Consider the following 19,799-nt stretch of genomic DNA (forward strand, 5'->3'; position numbering starts at 1 on the left):
AAGTCTATGAGGGACATGCATTTATATACAGACAGGGCCACAGAGGCCCTGAAGTTTCAAATGACTTGCCCAAGTCAGTGGGTCAGCTGGAGCCCTCTTAGAGGGAAGGGTGGGAGAGGGTCTGGCCTGGCGCGGACCTCTCCCTTCCCCAGCCCTCCACTGCCCCACAGCTGCGGCAGAGCACTGAAAAGCGAATTCGTCTCTTGACTCTCAGGCACAAACGCAGAGTTCACAGGCCTCCACTCTCCCACAGACGAACATGTGTTTTTGTGGAAAGACCACACAGAGTCAGGATCCCTACGCTGCTTCCAGATCTGGCCTGCATTGGCCATGCAGCCCGAGTCAAATTATAGAACCAAGGCCACATTCAGCTGGAAGGAATTTAGAGATCGCCTTCGCTGGTGCATCAGAACCACCAGGACAGCTTATGAAAGCACAGATTCCTGGGCTTCAGTCCCAAGATTCTGACTCAGTAGGTCTGGGGTGGCCCTGAAGATCTGCTTTTCTAGTAAACTTCCAAAGCATGTGAGTGCTGCCGATCCAGGCACCCCATGTGAGCAACACTGGGCTATGGTAACCTTAAGATAGGTCAGCAAATGCTTTCTTAAGGGCCAGTTAGTAAATATTTTAGGCTTAGCAGGCCGTATGGTCTGTGCTGCAACTATTCGACTCTGCTGATGTAGCTGGTAAGTGGAAGTGGACAATCTCTACATGCGTGGGTGTGTGTGTCTTCTGATAAATCTTTATATAAACAGGTGGCCCACAGGCTGTAGTCTGCTGACCCCTCACCATACGCTGATAGTAATTTGAGTTCTTCCCACCACTCCCTGCTTTCGGCTGTAAAATGAGGATGCTATTTCTAGTCTTACTTTTCTCCAGCCCTATGATGAAGAAAAATGGGTTGCAAAGAGTTGGGTATGACTTAGTAATTGAACAAGAACATGATGAAGACAGAGTATAATCATCTGATAAATACTCAGAAAAAATACTTTGTATCATGTTCAATCAGTCCCATATTGTTAGCTATACTGTTTTTAAATATGATATCTTCCTTTAATAATCATTAAATTGGATTTATAAATATTCCCTCTAATTATTAGGCATCACACACACACACAAAATTTTAAAAAGGCTAAGAGATGACAGTAGGGATCATTTTGAAGGGTAATTTAGGAGGTTTCCTGGTGACAGAAAATAAAAATGTAGAACTCCTCCTATGTCAATAATTCCTCCATGAAGAACAAAAATGAGTATTTAACGAGGTTAGTCAGACAAAAACAACAAAGTTTATGATGACCTGACATGCTGCCTTTGTAAGATATTCTAATTAAAAAACATTCCACAAACAAAGACATAACCAACAAGTTATATTATTTTTTATTCATGTTAGAATTTCTATCAGTGTTTGAACATTAATATTTAGAGAGTTTGTACATTTTTGCCTTCCGAGGTTTAAAATGAGAACCACACTAGGTCACAAATTGTAACTAATACAACACATTCCACAACTCCATGAATATTCACTCAATCTCACTCTCTTAACACTGTTAAGACATTTTCTTTTCCTTGCTGTACTTTACAATGAAAAGTGTGCCCCACTCATGTCTCAGCAAAGTTCCAGACATTATGGATTCATCACATATAAATTCTTTAAAAATATACTTCTGTCAAAAGACTTGATGACTACTATGTACACTACAAAAATAAATTTTCATATAAATAAATTATATGGCATACTTTTATCTTTGTAATTGAAATGACACAAACCCATTCCTGCCAAAATTGGCAGACAATGAGACCCAGTTTGAATATTTCCTTTAAACTCCTTACACTAAAACCTACCATGAGTCCTTAATGAAAATGTTATATACTCTGAACTATTTAACATTAGTAAGCACTCTATACAAATAAAAATTCTGTTCAAAAGTAAAACATAGCTGTAATAGTGTTTCCAATAGAAATAAAATCCCTGCATTTTTCTGTTATAAACTGGCATGACAAATACTGTAGGAAAACATTCTTATGATACAAAATTATAAATATCAGCAAAGATTTAAAAAAAAATTAAAACATCCAAATGAACAAACAAGACAGACAAAATAAAACTATTTTATAAAAGAGAGAGAGAAATTCTGGTTGTCTGCCAGCCCCCGAGTTCTCCCTTTGCCAATGTGACTATCGGAGAAAGTTCTATGCTGTGCAGAAAGCAGGGGCCAGGCAAGCAGTCACGCACCACACAAGCTGGGCTCAGGAAAGGAGCGAGGCATGCCTCGAGCCAGAGGGAAGCAGACCTCTGCATTCTGCATCATCTCTCTCCTGAACGCAGGATATATGTTTTCTGAGCAGAGCCTAGTGTTAGGTAGACAGACAGTGTAGCTGACAGAGGCACCAACAGTAGCAGTGGGGCCATGGGGCCCCTGGCATAGTAACACATACATCTGGCAGCCACGGTCTAGTGGCGAGTTTGAGAGTCTGAGGTCACTACACTGCTGGTACTACTGGGGGCTGTTGCCTTTCGATGAACATTTTCCATGTAAAACAGGAGGCATAATGGGAGCTGCCATGTGTGCACTCCTACAGTAGCTTAGTCTGGGTACCAAGTGCTTCCCAACACTTGCTGGTCTCTGGCTGAGAGCCCGGGAAGATCAAACCTCAGAGCAAGGCAACAGAATTGATATGGAAGCAAATCTTTTAAAATAATGCCTGGTTGAGAGACATATCTCTATATACATTCTTCATTGAGGGGGAGGGTGGTATGCAATTAGCATCTTCCTAGTCTTCAATAAATGTACTAATGATGGTGAGAGGAGGGAGATGAGTTACTTTAGGAAGCGTGCACCTATAATGTTAGTATTAACAAGTGGAGAATCATCCTTCTGAAGCTCATATCCTGTAGAATTTCTGACTCTGTACCACCATATTGGATGCTCACTATATAGAGGATGCAAACAAATCCAGAAAGCCCCAACCAACTGTGCAATTTAGCAAAAGAGGGAGTTTAAATTGTAGGGACTCAAAACATCACTTCTGGGCTAATTGTAGACCCAGAATTAAGAGGTCGTTGTCTCCAAAAGACTTATAATCCACTCTTAAACTTGGGTGGTGGTGGTGGTGGTGGTGGTGGGGTGTGTGTGTGTGCGCGCGCGCGTGTGTGTGTGTGTGTGTGTGCGCTATGTGTTGGTTCCAAGAGAGGTATAATGAAGGCTGCATACTTAGAGGATATGCTCACAGCCCAGCTGAGGCTCCCCACGAGGCAATTTTTCTAGGTTTTAATACCAATGAAGATGAAGAGGTGTGAACTCTGTACCCTGAGGTTCCAACATACACCACAATGGTCCATGCAAAGGAACTCATCTCCTCTGAAGCATGAGCTGGGGTGTCTGGATGGCAGCCAATGATCTTAAGAGATGCCCTGAACTCGAAGCAAATCTGGCAAAAGGATAAGGCGATGTTTAGGGCTAGCCCTCCACCACCACTAGCACTAGAAATATCCTGACTCTTCGGCCTAAGGTAGAGCCCACCAAAGGTTACAGATAGTAAAAAGAAACAAAAAAAAGAAAAAAAAAATCACAGTACAGTACATTAGGAAATCACACACGTGTTCACACACACAGCCAAACAGGAGAATCGCACCCAACTACACCTAGAGAAGCCATCGGGGTTAACGTGCTTTCTTCATATCTGCTCATTAAACAACAACAAAATTATCACGCATAGCGTGTTTGGAAGTTAACAGTAACATTTCATACTACCACAGGGTTGTGATATGCAAATTTAAAATATTTTAAACAGAAACCTTTACAAAATAATCCTATTACATAAGCAATATTTGCATAGAATTATACAGGTAAATTATACAATATTTAAGCAGCAGCAACAATATGCTGAAATTTAAGACTAAGTTAAGCTTGGCTGTGGCACAGAGACCAATGTACACACAGGGAGGGCCCCTCTGTGATCCCCCCACTGCCCACTCTGGAGGCAGGAGTGGGGAAACCCCAGTAAATCACACTACTTTACATCCATTCCTTCGTATGTTACATATGTGTACACCTCTTAAATATTTATAGAAATATTTCACAAAATAATACAATCGGTTACAGTAACGATGAACTGCTCTCTGGCACAGCACACCTTTCTAATTCCACGTTTCTCTTCAAGCAGTTCTGGTGGGGTGGGGTAGGGGTAGGGAGGGGCTTCCAATCTTTGGCCTCTTTGCTTCAGATTTTACTCACCCTTTAAAGAAAAAAGGAAGTCAAATAAAGTAACAGGTCTATGAGTTCATATTTATAAAACACAAACACAGGCAAAATAAGTCTGAGGTATAGAAATCAGGATGGTGGGGGCTGGGGTGAGGGCATGAGGGGCTTCCAGGGGCAGATTATGATCCCTTCCTCGATCTGGGGCTGGGGACAGGGATGTGATCATTTTGTGATGTGTGTTCATCAGACACAGCTGCTATATGGCATTAGAAGACGGAAAAAGAGGTGAAGGGGCAGCGATCAATATTATTGTTGAGATGCACCAACACCTTCCCCCTCTGTAAGCTTACAGTAAGTGAAGTGAGAAGTGAAGCTGCTCAGTCACGTGCGACTCTCTATGATCCCATGGACTGCAGCCTACCAGGCTCCTCCGTGGAGTTTTCCGGGCAAGAGTACTGGAGTGGGTTGCCATTTCCTTCTCCAGGGGATCTTCCCGACCGGGGGTTCGAACCCAGGTCTCCCGCATTGCAGACAGACACTTTATCCTCTGAGCCATCAGGGAAGCCCAGTAAGGGACAGACCCGATTTAGAATTCCACTGATTCTCCAAGGATGACTAAGCTTGAACAGGAAGCCCTGTCTGTAGGTTAAGAGGTTACTCTGTCTGCAGCCCTCTAGTCCCGGAGAGCATGCGTGCTCAGTTGTGTCCAACTTCAGGACGCTATGGTCTGTAGCCCGCCAGGCTCCTCTGCTTATGGAATTTTCCAAGCAAGAAAACTGTAGTGGGTTGCCATTTCCTATTTCACAGGGTCTTCCCCACCCAGAGATCAAACCCACGTCTCCATGGAAGCTGAGGGACCACTGAAGAGCCCCGCCCACCTTCCCGCCGACCCCGCCCACCTCAGTTGGAGCTGCTGCCGTGGCGTCTCTCCTCACATTCCACGTCCTGCAGCTCAATGACCTCCACCTTGGGTTCCCTCCTCTCACACCGGACATTAAAAGGCACATGGGGGTCCTCAAACAGCCCGTGGTCAGTCTCGGGGTAGTCCTCGTAGCCTGGGCAAAGCCCGCTTCGGGGGTTCCTACTGGGCCCAGGCCCAGGGGCGGGCGGAGGATGCACGGCAACAGTCACGGACGCCGAGGCCGTCACGGTGGTAATGGGCTGGCAGTAGCTGGGCAAGGAGCTGCCCATGGCAGTGAACGCTGGGTTGTGATGCCGAGGGTTGTGAGAACGGGCTCCCCGGGGGCCCGTGCGGTCCCTATTGCTAGGGCCAGAATGCCCTTCAGTAGAAATTTCGAAAGCGTCTCTGCGCGGTTTATATGGAGGCGCCCTCAAGCATTCTCTGGGGGTTTCTCTTCTGGGCTGCTGTCCTGGCTGTCCAGGTGGCAGGGTCCTTGAGTCCAGGTGGGACTGCTGTCGAGGATTTGAGGGTGGGTGATGCCTCGGTTCAGGATGGACCACCTACAGAGGGCAAGGGCAGGTTGAAACAGGCCCAGTGCTAACCCCAGGCTGGGCGCCACCCCCTGCTGTTCCAGCCCCCTCTTCTTTCTTGGCTCTGGCTCCTGCCTGGCCACCCACACACAGCTCTTTCTGAACTAGAGCTCAGTCAACCCCACAAGTGGCTGGGAGTGCCCTGGGGAGCTAACAAGGGCCTTCTACCCACAGACGAAAAACCCATTCTCTTTGAACCTCAACAACGGGGCAGAGGAGCGCCCTACTTGGACCCTGCGTGTAGGCTTTCTCCGGCACAGCTGGCTGGATGCATAGGGCTGCAGCCCATAAATGCAGGGCTGTGGTCTAAGCATCCAGCTGCCTCCCTCCCATAGTCTGCCACCCCACCCTGCTGGGTAGTCAGATCTGGAGTTCCTCTTCTTCTAAAACTGCCAAGTGCCTGGCCCTGGCTCACCCACACGCAGGACGTTGCCAGGACTGTCTATACCTACACTGTTGAATATGGCTATTTACATTTAAGTTAACTAAAATTAAAATTTCAGCCCCTTAGTCACAGTAGCCACATTTCAAGTGCTCAACAGCCACATGTGGGCAGTGGCTGCTGCACGGGAGAGTGCAGGCAGAGAGAGCATTTGCATTGTCACAGAAAGTTCTATGGGGCAGCACTGCTCTGTCCTGTTGTTAGGAATCTGGTTTCTGGGTCTCTATACAAAGCACGGAGCAACACAGTGGCCACATCAATCAAAAGGACCGTGACCAACTTCAAAGTCGTTCAGCTTGTACCTATTTTTAGGCTCCCGCTGAACAAAACCAGATTCACACTGCAGCTCAGCAGGCATCGTCACGGGGGGTAAGAGGAGGAAAATTTAGGTTATTTGGTTGGCCTCTCTCTCTTTCATGGAAGGGCAGCTCCGGCCTGGGACTGGAATACCCATTTCCTGGAGGGACAGCAGGAGGCCCCCAGTTGGAGCAACATTAGCCTTAGAACCTTCCTTGGGTTTTGTGTGCTGTGCTCCAGGCCTGGGGGGCTGAGAACATCCTAGGGAGTACAGAGAGGGGAGAATGTAGCTGGGGCTCTCCGAGCCTCTGAGGAGAGGCTCCTGGGCCGCTCATGGTTTTCCTGAATTACTGAAGGCTGGTTCTCAGCTTCTCCGCTCCTTCCAGCCACACAGAATGCGAGCTTGGAGCCATAAAAGCTTCTGGTGAAGTCTCAGACAATAGTGATTGAAGTAATTTTATACTAAGGGCAATTAAAGGTAACAGAGGTGGAAGGGAAAAAAATAACTTCTGCTGGCAATAAAAATACCATTATATTTTAAAATAAATATCATCCTAAAATTTATGTAACTTTAAAATAAGGGTGGGAGGGTGGGTAGGGAAGCAAGGTATGCTTTACCTCTGGTTCTTAAACAAGATATATGCTGATGGATGCTTTGTGTAGTTTCCAATACTGGCCCCTGCCCTTTTCAATCCATATGAGATACAACCATATGAAATTGACATTTCTATAGTATGATTCTACCTAACCTATACTTTTTTTTTTTTTTTGCATCCTGTGTTTTGCTGTTCAGAGCAGGCAGGGGCTGCCTCCTGGGGTGACTTGTGACTTACAGTGGAGCGGGCGAAGACAGGGTTTTCTGTGGCTTCCACGATCACTTGGTGGGCAGGGCCCCCAGCACCCTGCTGGGCCTCGTAGTGCCGCAGCTCCTCACTGATGCCTGACACGGTCGTCTGAGAACTGTACTCCGAGTCAGAGGAATCAGACCCGTTGTTTGTGTGACCGGCGGGCACAGCAAACCGGACCACGCTGGGGGGTGGCTCAGGAGAAGGTGTGGGCAGCCGGTTCAGCCCATTGGCTGGAGACACCTATTTAAGGGGGTTCCGTATGTCAGGTATGTTATCATCCATTTACCTGGGAGCTACACTCAAGGTTCAAAACACAGTACTGTTCAGGGGTCGCTGCCCTCCCTCACTCCCCCTCCTGGCCTCCCACACTACTCTGTATTCACTTAGCCCAATCCTTGCCACTTAGAGGACCCTTGGGCATGACAGATGGAGCAAAAGGACTGCCCTCTGCTTTCACACACTGGAAAGGCAGGTTATGCCCTTTTCACTCCTGTTCAAACCCAGATATTCATCTTGAGTGGAAAATGCTTTATTGATAGAGACCTATAACACTTAGGTTGCCAATCACCAGGTTTCAAAAAACCAAAATAAAAGCAACCTAAACCAAACCAAACCAAACCAAACCAACACAACATCCTCCAACACTAATAAACTGAAGAGAAAAAAGGCTATAGTTATTGAGTTGTTTGCTGAAAAAGTAAACAACCAGAAAATGGGGATAAAGCGTAAATATCTAAATTAAGACCGACACCAGGAAAAATAGCATACAGATGGCCTGTGGGCTGCACATGACACCAGCAACGATTACTGACCTCAGGATACGGTCCGAAGAAGGACAAAAGGACTGGCAGCAAAACTAGTCCATTGAGAACACCCAGGATTGTTAGGATTGCCAGGACAGCAAAGAAGTACCTTAAACATAAAAGGGAAACAGGAACATTTACCATGGCAAGTGAATTAAGGTACCCTTCATGTGCCCAAATGTCAGAGCCAAAAATGAACAAAACCCACACCAGTGAAAAGGCTGTTACAAAACTTCAGTTCAAACCCAGCACAGGATTACTTTCGTTTTTCTTTTAACCTTCTGACTTTGAGGACTGCATTCCGCAACCCAAAGTGTTAGTTCATGAAGGGAAGAAAAAAAAAAATTAGGTTGTTAATTTGCTGAAATCTCATGGCATGTAATGTTATTTATGAATGTGTTACACAAACACAAAAATATGGAATGTGAACTGAATGGCTGAGCAGACTGAAAGCACAAATACAATGCAGAGGGGCCCCGTTCACGAAAACCCAGCAGAAGCAAACAAATGAAGTGAAGGGTGTAGAATTTAAACAATTTAGCCCAGGAGGAAAAGCAGCCCACTTCTGCAGGCAGCTAATCCACTGTGAAATGCTTCTGCATCTTAGAGCAGAATCTCTAATTAAGTCTCCAGTGTATCAGGTAAGGCTTTCCCTGGGCTTTCATTAACCACAACTTTCTGCCTAGAATTCTGTGAGTTCCAGTTTTACCAAATAGCTCCAACTGCGACCTTTTTAGAACACTGGAACCAGCTTTCCGCAAAGAAAACACTGCCCATTCTGTGGTTGCTGGGGCATTTTCGGGGGAGGGCGGTCCACAATGACGGGTTGCTCTGCTGGCCAATCTTTTGTTGAACAATTTAGCATCTCTGAATACTCTTGTTTTGCGTCAGCCAATTCAGACATAAAGGCCGCAGCACCATGAAGAAGAGGAGAGTGCACAAGTGGCCCTGCTTTCCCACCATTGAGGGCTAAGGTCTGGGATCCTTCACGAATACCAAGGTGAACCTGTCAGCCAGGGAGGGTGGCTGGCGGATGTTCCACACAGCTGGAGGCAGAAGGCTACACGCAAGCATGTGTTTCTCTAACTATCGGTTTCTAGGGCAGTTTTGCTGGAAGGGGGCTGGGGTGGGGGAGAGCTCAGGATGTTCTGGGAAGAGGGAGGGCAAGATATCTATATGTTAATGGTCCTCTTGATCATAAAACGGAACAGGCTCCAAACTTCACTGTGCCTATATATGTTTCGCTCTTAGATGAAAGGAAAGAGAATCTCTATAAAAATACAAATACCTCGCAGCTATTGTAAACACTAGAAACTTCTGAGCTGCATTAGTAAAACCAAGCAGCCGATGTCTTGCACTAATGTAAACTCCTGGAACTTTAGGTTTAGGCATATATCAGCAGCAGGCATTAAGACATTTGCATCCCATCCATCTAACGGTAGAATAAACAGACCAATTAGATTTCTGACGGCTTAGTGTATACAATGTCTGCTCATTTAGTCGACCTCAGTGAGGGCTTTATCAGGTTAATCCATCCAGTTCTAGAAAATGGGAAGCCCTTTTAAGTGCTTGAAATAAGAGCCCTGCTATCTCTGGGAGAGAACAAGAAGCCATGGGTTAGATGAGAGAGTTGGGATCCTGCCCTCCACCCAGGTCCCAGATGGTTGCTCTAATCAGGCTAAGTTTCTTCTCTGTTGCTCCCCTGGCATCCCCCAACAAGGCTGAGTTAGATCCTTTGAGATCCCATCACACTCTGTTTCCCATGGTTTTGAATTGCTTGCGACCTTGTCTCTCTCCGCCATAGACCATAGCTATGTAGAGGGGGACAAGGACGACGTTACTGCTGTGCTGGTGTGTGAAATGGCACTTATGAGGTGTTCACCATAGTGTTGAATGAGAAATTACACAAAAGAATCTTTCCTGGATGTAGCGTTTGTACATCATAGAGAAACAACTACTAATGCTCAAATAAAGGAAAAGTCAACATCAAATTAAGAGCTCAAAACAAACCCCCCCTCCAAAAAAAACAACAACAACAAAACCCAGACCAAAACCTTCTTCTAGTTTAGGCATATATATCTACCTGATGCTAGCCAACGAGGTGTACTAATTGGCTTGCTAATGGATCAATCCTCTGTGCTGAGAGATCAGCAACAGGGCCATCACCTGGGAGCTGGCTAATAACTCAGATCCCGCTCCCCACCCCCGATGAAGTCTGATCTGCATTTACAGAGAGCCCCGATGATTCATGAGCACATTATAGTTTGAGAAGTACTGGTTTACACCTCTCCACTCACTCTCCACTCAAACGACAGTGAGCCAACCCTGGCACTCATTCTAGGAAGGCTACATCTCCATAATGATGCCAAGGACCTATCGTCTTTCGTAATAAAGAAACTTTGGCTACAATTTAAAATCCTTAAAATCCTCTTTTTTTCACTTGGAATTGAAAGTCCTATTACAACATACACACTAGGAAAGCCGGTTTAGATTCTCTCTCCAGATTACCAAAGTGTGCCTAACAATCCAGTCATTTCTCACATTTCATTCTGCTTTACTATGGTCCTAATTCTGGACTATCTTTTACTTATTGATGATTCTGGCCTCGACCCTCCACAGAGCAGCAGGGTTACATCTAAGAGCAGCTGTTTAAAAAAGCTGTGGAGGCTCTTCAGAGAAGAAAATGGTCTCACCCTGTAGTTCTCAAATTCTTTTCAAAAGGAAAACTTGCTCTCCTTTCATACTTCACAAAGTCAAGTCCTTAAATAAATTCACCAGAAACTGCTTGCCATGAAATCCAAATAGAAAGATGTATCCAAATGAGGCTTGGATTTTAAAAATTTGACACCAAAGTCACACAGTAAATGTTTCTTAAATCTTACTGTAAGGAACTTGAACATGAAATCAAGGTATGCTGTCTTCACTTCCTAAAAGAATAAAATTTCTGAAAATTTTAGGTATCTGCGTGTTTTCCTCTCTGGAGTTTTGAAGGCCAATGGAAGGCCAAATTTAGTCAGTCAAAGGGCACCAGGTCATTTCCTTCTGTTGATATGTCTAACCTTAATACCAAGAGCTGGGATGTGGTGTCAAGCTGCAGAGCTGCCTTTGTTTCTAGCCCCAAACCCTCCATCTTTTGTCCTCAGGATATTCCCCAAAACAGCTCTAGAAGAGAGCCTGTTCTTATGCCTCTCAGCGTGTGCATGCGTGTTCAGTCGCGTCCGACTCTTTGCAACCCCACAGACTGCAGCCTGCCAGGCTCCTCTGTCCATGGAATGTTCCAGGCAAGGAATACTGGAGTGGGTTGCCATTTCCTACTCCCGGGGATCTTCCCGACCCGAGGATCAAACCCAAGTCTCTTGCAGCGTCTGCACTGGCAGGTGGATCCTTTACCACTGTGCCACCTTGGAGTTAACAAACTCAAAAGCAAGTGGAGTCACAGATTGTGACAATCATCCCTTTACAATATATATGTATATCAAAACACCATGTTGCACTCCGTAAATACATACAATTTTTGTCAATTATTCCTCAGTAAAGCTGTGGCGGGGGCAGGCTCAGTAGGAAGTAGTCACAATGAAGACGAAGACAAGCTGCAATCGCTCAGAGACAAAAGGAAATAAGTTACAGAGAACACATTAGAAAACAAGGCTTACCTGACAATGAAATCAAATTCAGATCCTGCAAGCATCAGCACTCCCAGGAGAGTGGAAACGGCACCATCGAGAACAGGCGCAAACATGTGCTCCAGGGCGAGCACGGCCCTGCGGTTCTTGTCACCAATGGCTGTTAGAAAGGCCTGCACAATGAGAGTTCGGGTGATCAGATTCCTGGATTTCATTTAGTCAGTGGCCAGCTTCGTCTTAAATGCTATAAGCCGGTTTCATCTGACTCCACTGTACCCCTCAGATCTTACTGTCTAGCTATTGGAATGTTTAATTGGGGTTGCTCATCTTGGCTAAATCTAGGCTTACACTAAATTGACCTGTTAATAATAATGGATTGTATTTGGTGTTGATGTAAATCTTGAACAACAACAAAAAAGATGGAAAGCGTATTTAAATTTAAAAACGATGCCAAAACTATATAAAAATGAGCAAAATGTTCCCTTCTTTTCACTGTCACTCACCCTTGAGTTCACTCCCCATGTGAGCGATCTTACATTATTCACATGGGAGATCTCTAGTTGTGAAAGCAACAGCATTTCTCCCGATTTTTTGAAAGGTCAAGATCTTACTTTAAAATGGGCTTAGCACCGAGGTGCCAAGTACGTATTTCCTCATGATTATACTGAGGTTAGAATTTCTGTCACTGTATTCAGACTAATATGTAGGACATGTAAGTACTATTAACGTATCACAAGAAATTCAATCAAGCCTGTTCTAAATATGGGTGGACATGTCCAACTCTTTTGTGTTCTCTAGGTCTTCTAGGTCAAGGGCATTGTTGATACCAAATGGAAACCTTATGTAGGTCTTGGTATATCACACTATTGGCTTGAGAGTATGACCCAAGACCATTTTAATGTGGGTTAGTTACTATTACACCCTGCCTGTTCCCCTCAGTGGGACCTAACAGGGAGGGCCGAGCCTGGTACAAGCTTGCTCTCTGAAAGTGCAGGCTGCTCTGGGATGCTGAGAAGAGGGCCTGGAGCCCTTGCAGGTGGCATATGCGTCTTGGGGAAAGACATGTCCATTAAGGACTGCTTAATGGATGAAGAAATAAAACTACACACAGTGTACCAAGGTGTATTACTTTTCTCTAAAGTGGGGTCTATGTAAGTGATGCTCTTTCAGAGTTGAGGAGACTTTAGGGTCAAAGTAGTTATCTTTTTCTCCTGAGAGGAAAGCACTAAAATGGCCTGGAACCATGCTGTCTGTGCTGTATTTGGGCCATGAGGCCATAAGCACCAGAATTGAGTTGATCTTCTTGCATACAACTTATGCTACTGGAACAATAAACTGCCAGATGCCCACTGATCCTTTGATGACTTTCACATACAGGATGTGGTAAGAATGCCATGTCCTGTGTGTGGATAGTCTCTTGATGAAGACTTGGGCTAGCAGCACAAAGCCAAGTTGGCTCTTGAGACTCCTTACATTCTCAAGATTAAATCTTGCATGAGGAGTAGAGGCGTTCCTTCATTGTTTATTCAACACTGGTATGGATATTTATGTTCCTACTACCTCAGAGACCCAGGGTGCTGCAACAGTTTAAGAAAAGATATTAAGCATTTCCACCACAAAAATCTGATCTAAAAAAAAAAAAAAATCTGATCTAGGACCACCCTTGTCTGTAATGATAGCCACCAAAAAGAGTGGTTTTCATTCACAACAGAATAAAATGATTTTGGATTTTTAGCTCATATATAAATTTTTCTCATTTTTCAAAGAAATGATATTATGTGTTTTCTAAGTTCTAAGCTCTTCTTTCTAAAAATCCCCTCTCCTTCTTCCCAGCTCAACTGAGGAAAGCAATTTGGGTAGGCTCAAAATTTAGAGAACTGTTTCTATATTATTACCATTTTATTATACACTGGGGGAAGAACAGGTTAACTGCAACAGAACATTCTTTCTGAAATACAAAAGTTTATAATCCCTAAGTAGCATAAATATGGCCCTGAAAGAGGACAATAGAAAGTAGTAGACAGTGTGTAGACACACAGAGGCCATGTGTTGAGCCCAATGCTAGAGACTGCAAAAGCAAGGCTAAAAGTAATCTGATCCAAGTCCAGTGCGAGGTTTCCTGGCCAAGGATTCCAAACATCAGTATTTATTCAGTCAACAAGTATTTACTGAATGCCTATGTAAACCCAAGGTCTTAGGCTATAAACACAAGTATGGATGGAGCACAATTTACACATCACTGTGGGGCTTTTAAATAATTCTCTGATAAATGTATACGAAGGACTTGTCTCATGGATTAGACTCCTCTTGAAGTTTACCCTCCTTTTTCACAAGACTGGGCCCACAGAGAGAGGGGAGAGATTCCTATGGAGAGCAACACTAGTTCTTTTATGTTCTGTTGTCATGAATTTGGAGGCTGGGAGGTCGAAGGAACTGGGGTGGGGGGTGGTGCTCAGATGGGGAGTTCATTAGCCCCAGGGTATTTCCTTAGCTGCCAATTCACTTCACTCTCAACTATGCCCGCCCACCATGCCTGCGAGTGTGGTCTCATGTTATTCCCGCTTCATTACTGTGGTTTTAAAAACTATGTATTTGTGCACACACATACTCATATAACATCTGTCTAGGAACAGCTGACACCTTTAGGACCCGTGACACAACTGACACCACCAAATAAGCAGAACCCTTCTGGGCCCACTCGGACACACCGAGGACACAGTCTACTGCTGACATGGCCCGGCTAACGTCCACCTTTGATGACCTGCTTCTTAGATTCCCTCAGAGGGAAAGGAGTCCAGCTGAACTGCAGCCACTCCTGGGGAGTGTCTGTGCTCCCAAGCCTTTTGCTGTGATGTGTCAGATGTGCTCCTTGATGGTGGAGAAAATGAAAAGGTTCCCAACTTGTAAACTAAACGAGCTTGAGGAAATAGGTTGCCTTTTCACAGCTTTCACTGAAACTATCTCCCATACCAGAGCGACATGAACAGTGAATTCCACTCCAATGCCGACGGAAGCAATCAAGATGACCACAGGCACGGCACTCAGCTTGATTCCAATGAGGCCCATCATGCCAAAGAGCTCAACTGTCATCAAAGCCAAGACTGTCACCTTTTAAAAAAAACACAGGATGAGTGGCTGGGCACAAACACACTCTGGGTGTTGCAAAAATTCTTTCCAAACTATTCCATGAGTGTGATCTATAAAGAGTTATACAGATATGTACTTATTGCTGGCTACAAATTTAATATAGTTTAAAACAAGGCGTTTCCTTCTGTTTTGATCTTAACCATCAGAGACCATCCTTCAACTTGTAACTGAGCTGAAACTTTTTTGGTTGCCTTGCCCTCCATCCTAAAGCAAGTTGATAGGACAGGCTGAATAAATATTCTTTTACGTAGAAGTTACTTTGCTTTTGTTTGGAGAGCCTGTGGGCTGAGTGAGGATGACTTAGGAGAAAGGGGACGTATGGTCAGCTGATGCGGGTCAGGTTACAGCCCCTTCACTCTGAAGAAATGTGGAGTCACTGGAGTGGACAAAGCAAACAGTTAAATCCAGGGAAAAGCTTTTTTTTATTTGCCGTTCTTTCATCTGCCTTGTAAAAATTTCTAGGGAGATGGAAAGAATCCGTGAGGTGGACTTTGGAGTTTTTTGGGCCAAAGAGGAGAAAATACAAATAAAACAATAAACTTTACAAGAGAAGGAGAGAATGATCTTTCCTTCTGGGGGTGGGGGACAGCAGGCAGTGAAGGGCGAGCAGACAAGAACAATAAAAGTCCCCTTTGCTTTCTTTTAATAAGCTAATGAAAGATGGATAACATCAATTGCTTAAGTACCATGAAAACTCCTACAGACTAAACATTTACCTTTAAACATACCTGCTGCACAGACTTATGGTGCAGAAACAAGACCTGGTCTCTGTTTTTATAATTTTGGCATTTTGAAGGCTATACCACAGTTCATGGAATTTAAACACTGCCATGATTTTATTAGACTCTACACGAAACTAGCTTCAAACCTGCAAGCATTATACTTGGTGAAAGAACGTAAAAAAAATAGATTGGCAATACTTTATCATTTCTCCCTAAGAGTTAAAACAAATACACCACACAAAACCATCTCTAAAATGATTTATCCATATACCACCGTCCCAACTTCTCTAATTATCCCTCCATTTAGAAGAATCTTCTCTATATTTGGTATGGGTGTCATAACAAAATGACACTTGAATAAAAAAAAAATTAGTTATGCTTTGAGTGTTTGTATCAATATATACTCAGCTCTATTATGGAAAGTGTGCTCAAAAACTCCCCCATCTTTACCTAAAAAGTTTAATGCTATAGGAGAGGAGACATAAGATTAAGGCCATTAAAGACTCTACCTAAGCATGAACCTCGCCACCTCCAGTAGAATAAATACAGTATGGATGATGCAATCTATACCCTCCTCCCGAGGCCCAGACATAAACAAAACTTCCCGGCTGCAGAAAGAGCTATGCTGAAAGGAATTTGACTTCCACAAAGACCCTTAGAATCAACTCACAATGATCCCGGCCGTCCAGGGGTTCAGGAGGAAGACGGCGCACACGAGGAACGTGCAGGCCAGCACCACGCTGATGGACAGGAGGAGCCAGTGGCGGAGGCCAATGTACTGCTCCCAGAAGAGGAAGGGGTAGCCATTGGGGTAGCTGGAGAGCCCCAGGCTCGTGTAGTTATTGCAGATGGTTCTGACTTTTTCGATGGCTTCAACGAAGTCCGAGGTGTCACGCAGGCCGTTGAGGTAGAAAGGGAACTGAGCATATTCGATGGGCTCTGCCGCGGGGACTGCACAGGAAAGACAACAGGGAGAGGGCCCAAGAGTCAGGGGCTCCCGGCAACACTGACAGAGGCAAACAGGCTTCATCCGAAGGCGGAAAAAAGGCAGCAAGCGTCCCACCGTTAGCCTCCCAGACGTGAGTCCCCAGATTCTCCGTAAGTGCAATGAGGAGAGAAAGGACTCAGCAAGAAAGTCTGCTTACTTCTCTTCTTTCAACGTGAAAGACAAACAATACCAGTGATGGTCTTGATAGTCTTAAGGTCTTAACAGTTTCAGTCTTTGGTTTAAAAAATTTTAAATGATACTGAACTTTTGATTTTGGGGGAGGGGGGTTGCAGGTGGAGGAGGAGACTGTGATCTGTATATTGATTTACCCTTAGATTTTAATCTTCTAGAAGCAGTCCTTGTTTGCAATGGGTCTAAACAACTTAAGAATTTAATTGTGGTAACATTTTTTTCTGTTCAACTGACACAAGTGAAAATACTAAGTTCAAACCATTTTACTTAATCACTTATGAGAACAAAATAACTCAAAAGTCATGCTTTACTGAGAAAAATGCTTAACTTTCTTATCCTTTTAGTGATCTTACACACTTAAACCTTCCATGCTTCTTTTTTAATGCAATGCTAAGTCTTCAGCAGCAGGGGAAGAAATCCTCACACAACAAGCATTTAGTTACTGCCGTTGTGTGTTCCAGACCCTTTGGGGTCATTCAGCTGACTTGCTAAACATGATTTGCCCTATTATAATCTCAACTATAAATTTTCATTAAGACAAGCCTTGGCTGCTTGCCACCAAGCTCTGAGGTTTAGATACAGGGAAGCACAACCCGCCTGCTCTCCAGCCATGTTCGCAAAGGGACTGTCTTCTTTCTCACGTCCATCCTCAGCCTCATACCCAAGGCATAAGCAACTAATACCTCTAACATAAATGCAAATTAAATCCATCCAGAACCACCTTTCAAAGTTGGGGCTGAGAGGTGAAAGGAAGAGGACGCTGTTGTATACAGACTTTTCTGCTCCGGTTTAAACAGCTTTGACAGAGTACAGGTGCTTGGTGGCTTATAGGAATGACTCAACTTGCCAAAAATCCCTTCAACACCAGAGTTGACAAAGTTAAGATAAACATATAATCCCCAGTGATAAAACTCTGCAATAGTAAAACAACACTCAACCTGGAGGCGTCCCCAACTTTCACATGGAACAGCTGGCATTAAAGAGAGATGCCTGGTGGATGTTTTAGTCAAAGGCACAAAGAGAGATTAGAGACTCTTATTTCTCAGTGTGATAGAGCATGAGTTGTATTTGATTACACATCCTCATCTGTCTCCCAGAGTTTTAAACTAAAAGAAATACATTGTTCTGTTTACACTTTTGAACCCTAATTGGTGTCAACGGATGAGGGCTATAACTGAGCTTGGAAGTACAGGGTGCAAGGAGCCCTCACCAGCTTGCAGGTCCAGTGGAGGGCTACTTACTTCTCAGCCTGGTTTCTGGCATGTAGTCGGCTTTGTCATGAACCCACTCAGGACGGTGAGGCCGGATGTTGGCTTGGGAGGCGGCATAAGCTACAGGGTCGTTGCTGACCCAAGCAGTCAGGTAGATGTAGAAAGCACTGGGGTTAATGATGCCGTCTGCATCCACCAGGCGCCGTTTAGTCAGCTGCAAAATGGGTAGAACAGGAGACTTTCAGAGTGGGGGCTTGGGGTCAATGCACTCCTGCCTACAGAGAAGCAGAGACTGCACCAGCATTTGCAACAAAGAAGAGAATGTCTCTGTTTGCAAGTGCAGAAAATCCCATGAGAACACCTTTGGTTCCTTTTAAAATGCACTTATCAGAGAATGCAACAATCGGCATGTTTATAACACACATACACACACACACACACAGTTCGGCAGATGGCCCAGGAATTGACTGAACCAATTAAATCTGAATGCTAAAAGAGTGTCTGCAGCCAAGGCAGAGAATGAACAATCTGGAGAAACATATTTATAGGAGGGGAAAGGGGAAAAAAAAACCTGGCAAGAATCCCCATACACGTCTGTGTGCAGTTAACCTCTGCTGTTAACACTGAAGGAAATGCCACCCAGTAAATGGAGGAGAGCTATAAAAATAAAACAACATCTGTATAAATTTTGCTAACACTAGCCTCCTATGACCTGTGTATTCAAAAGATGTCCATCGCCAGAAAGTAGAAGGGACGGGTGCACAGTCTTGGTCTTTCTGGGAATCTTAGTCTGAGCGAGGTGGTCACATTTAGCATATGTGCCACATCCTAAGAGGAAGCCAAATAAATACTACGCTCCCTCTAGAGCTGGTCTGCGGGCCTTGTATAGGTGAAACACATCCAGAGACAAATACACACAAACACACATGTACATATGCATATATTTTTTCCTGTTTACTTCAGATGGAGACCTGGTTCCAATGCTTTTCATCTTTAACAAAATGAAAAACACCAGTGACAGAAGTTAATAGGGAAAGAGTAAAGGAAGAAAGTGGAGGAGAGGGAGAAAACTAAATTTCAGGGATCTGGATTCAATTAATCCACAGGATATGTAACAACTGTATGTCTTCAAGCCGTCTCTGGAATTACATAGTACAGCTCACACGGCCTCCGTGCACCCAGCACGCTTTTCTCCCTCCCAGGCAGAGGAAATGATGTCTGGCGGCCTGGCCCAATCACATTTGTTCCACGGTGTCCCTGGTCCCTAAAACCAACCCAGCCCCCAGCATCCCCCTGCCATCTCTCAGACAGACTCCTCTGCCTGCATCCTTGTCAAACCTGACAGCACGCTGCATGCGGCCATAAAGCACTAAGTTCACACTCCATAATAACTCTGAACAATGTACTTTGTAAATCTGTCACCTTTAATGCCAGCAAAAATGGGGAGACAATAAACAGAGCTGCTGGGAAGATCATTAGCATGACGGTTTTCTGCTTCAAGGTGAAGCAAGTAAGCTACAAAGAACAGTGGGAGGAGGACCTGGGGAAGCCAGGAGTGGGACTGGACTCCTCTGAAATGTGAAGGGTCCAAATGCCCTCAGCAGCATGCCCAAGAAATCAGAGGGGATATGCTGGAATCCAAGTGTCACAGCCAAGAGGCAAATGCAGCTGGAGAATATGATTACCAAACAGGAACAGCTCTTCTTTCGTTGGGGGTAAGCACAACAGTGAGTCCATGAAGGGTCCAAAGATCTGCATTTCCGTCTGCCTCACTCATGACAGAGCAATCTGTCTGTCCTCCCCTACCCCTCATGCCACAGTGACCCAAAGGAA

At 44.7% G+C, this 19,799-nt stretch overlaps 1 protein-coding gene across 5 annotated transcripts in view; it reads right to left on the reverse strand.

Moving 5' to 3' along the window:
• Positions 1-1,354: 1,354 nt before the first annotated feature.
• PTCH1 (patched 1) overlaps positions 1,355-19,799 on the reverse strand; it is a 70,184-nt gene continuing 51,739 nt past the window's right edge. For all 5 annotated transcript variants that reach the window (XM_061426134.1, XM_061426133.1, XM_061426132.1 and 2 more), the window contains 8 exons: positions 17,997-18,180; positions 16,246-16,526; positions 14,677-14,814; positions 11,737-11,879; positions 8,093-8,192; positions 7,266-7,520; positions 5,102-5,663; positions 1,355-4,236 (listed from right to left, as the gene is read on the reverse strand). In XM_061426134.1, the coding sequence (XP_061282118.1) occupies positions 5,103-5,663; positions 7,266-7,520; positions 8,093-8,192; positions 11,737-11,879; positions 14,677-14,814; positions 16,246-16,526; positions 17,997-18,180 (1,662 nt within the window). In that variant the 3' untranslated portion in view covers positions 1,355-4,236; position 5,102. The remainder of the gene's footprint in view (positions 4,237-5,101; positions 5,664-7,265; positions 7,521-8,092; positions 8,193-11,736; positions 11,880-14,676; positions 14,815-16,245; positions 16,527-17,996; positions 18,181-19,799) is intronic.

The sequence above is a fragment of the Bos javanicus genome, chromosome 8 (genome assembly GCF_032452875.1).
Source record: "Bos javanicus breed banteng chromosome 8, ARS-OSU_banteng_1.0, whole genome shotgun sequence".
Lineage (NCBI taxonomy): Eukaryota > Metazoa > Chordata > Mammalia > Artiodactyla > Bovidae > Bos > Bos javanicus.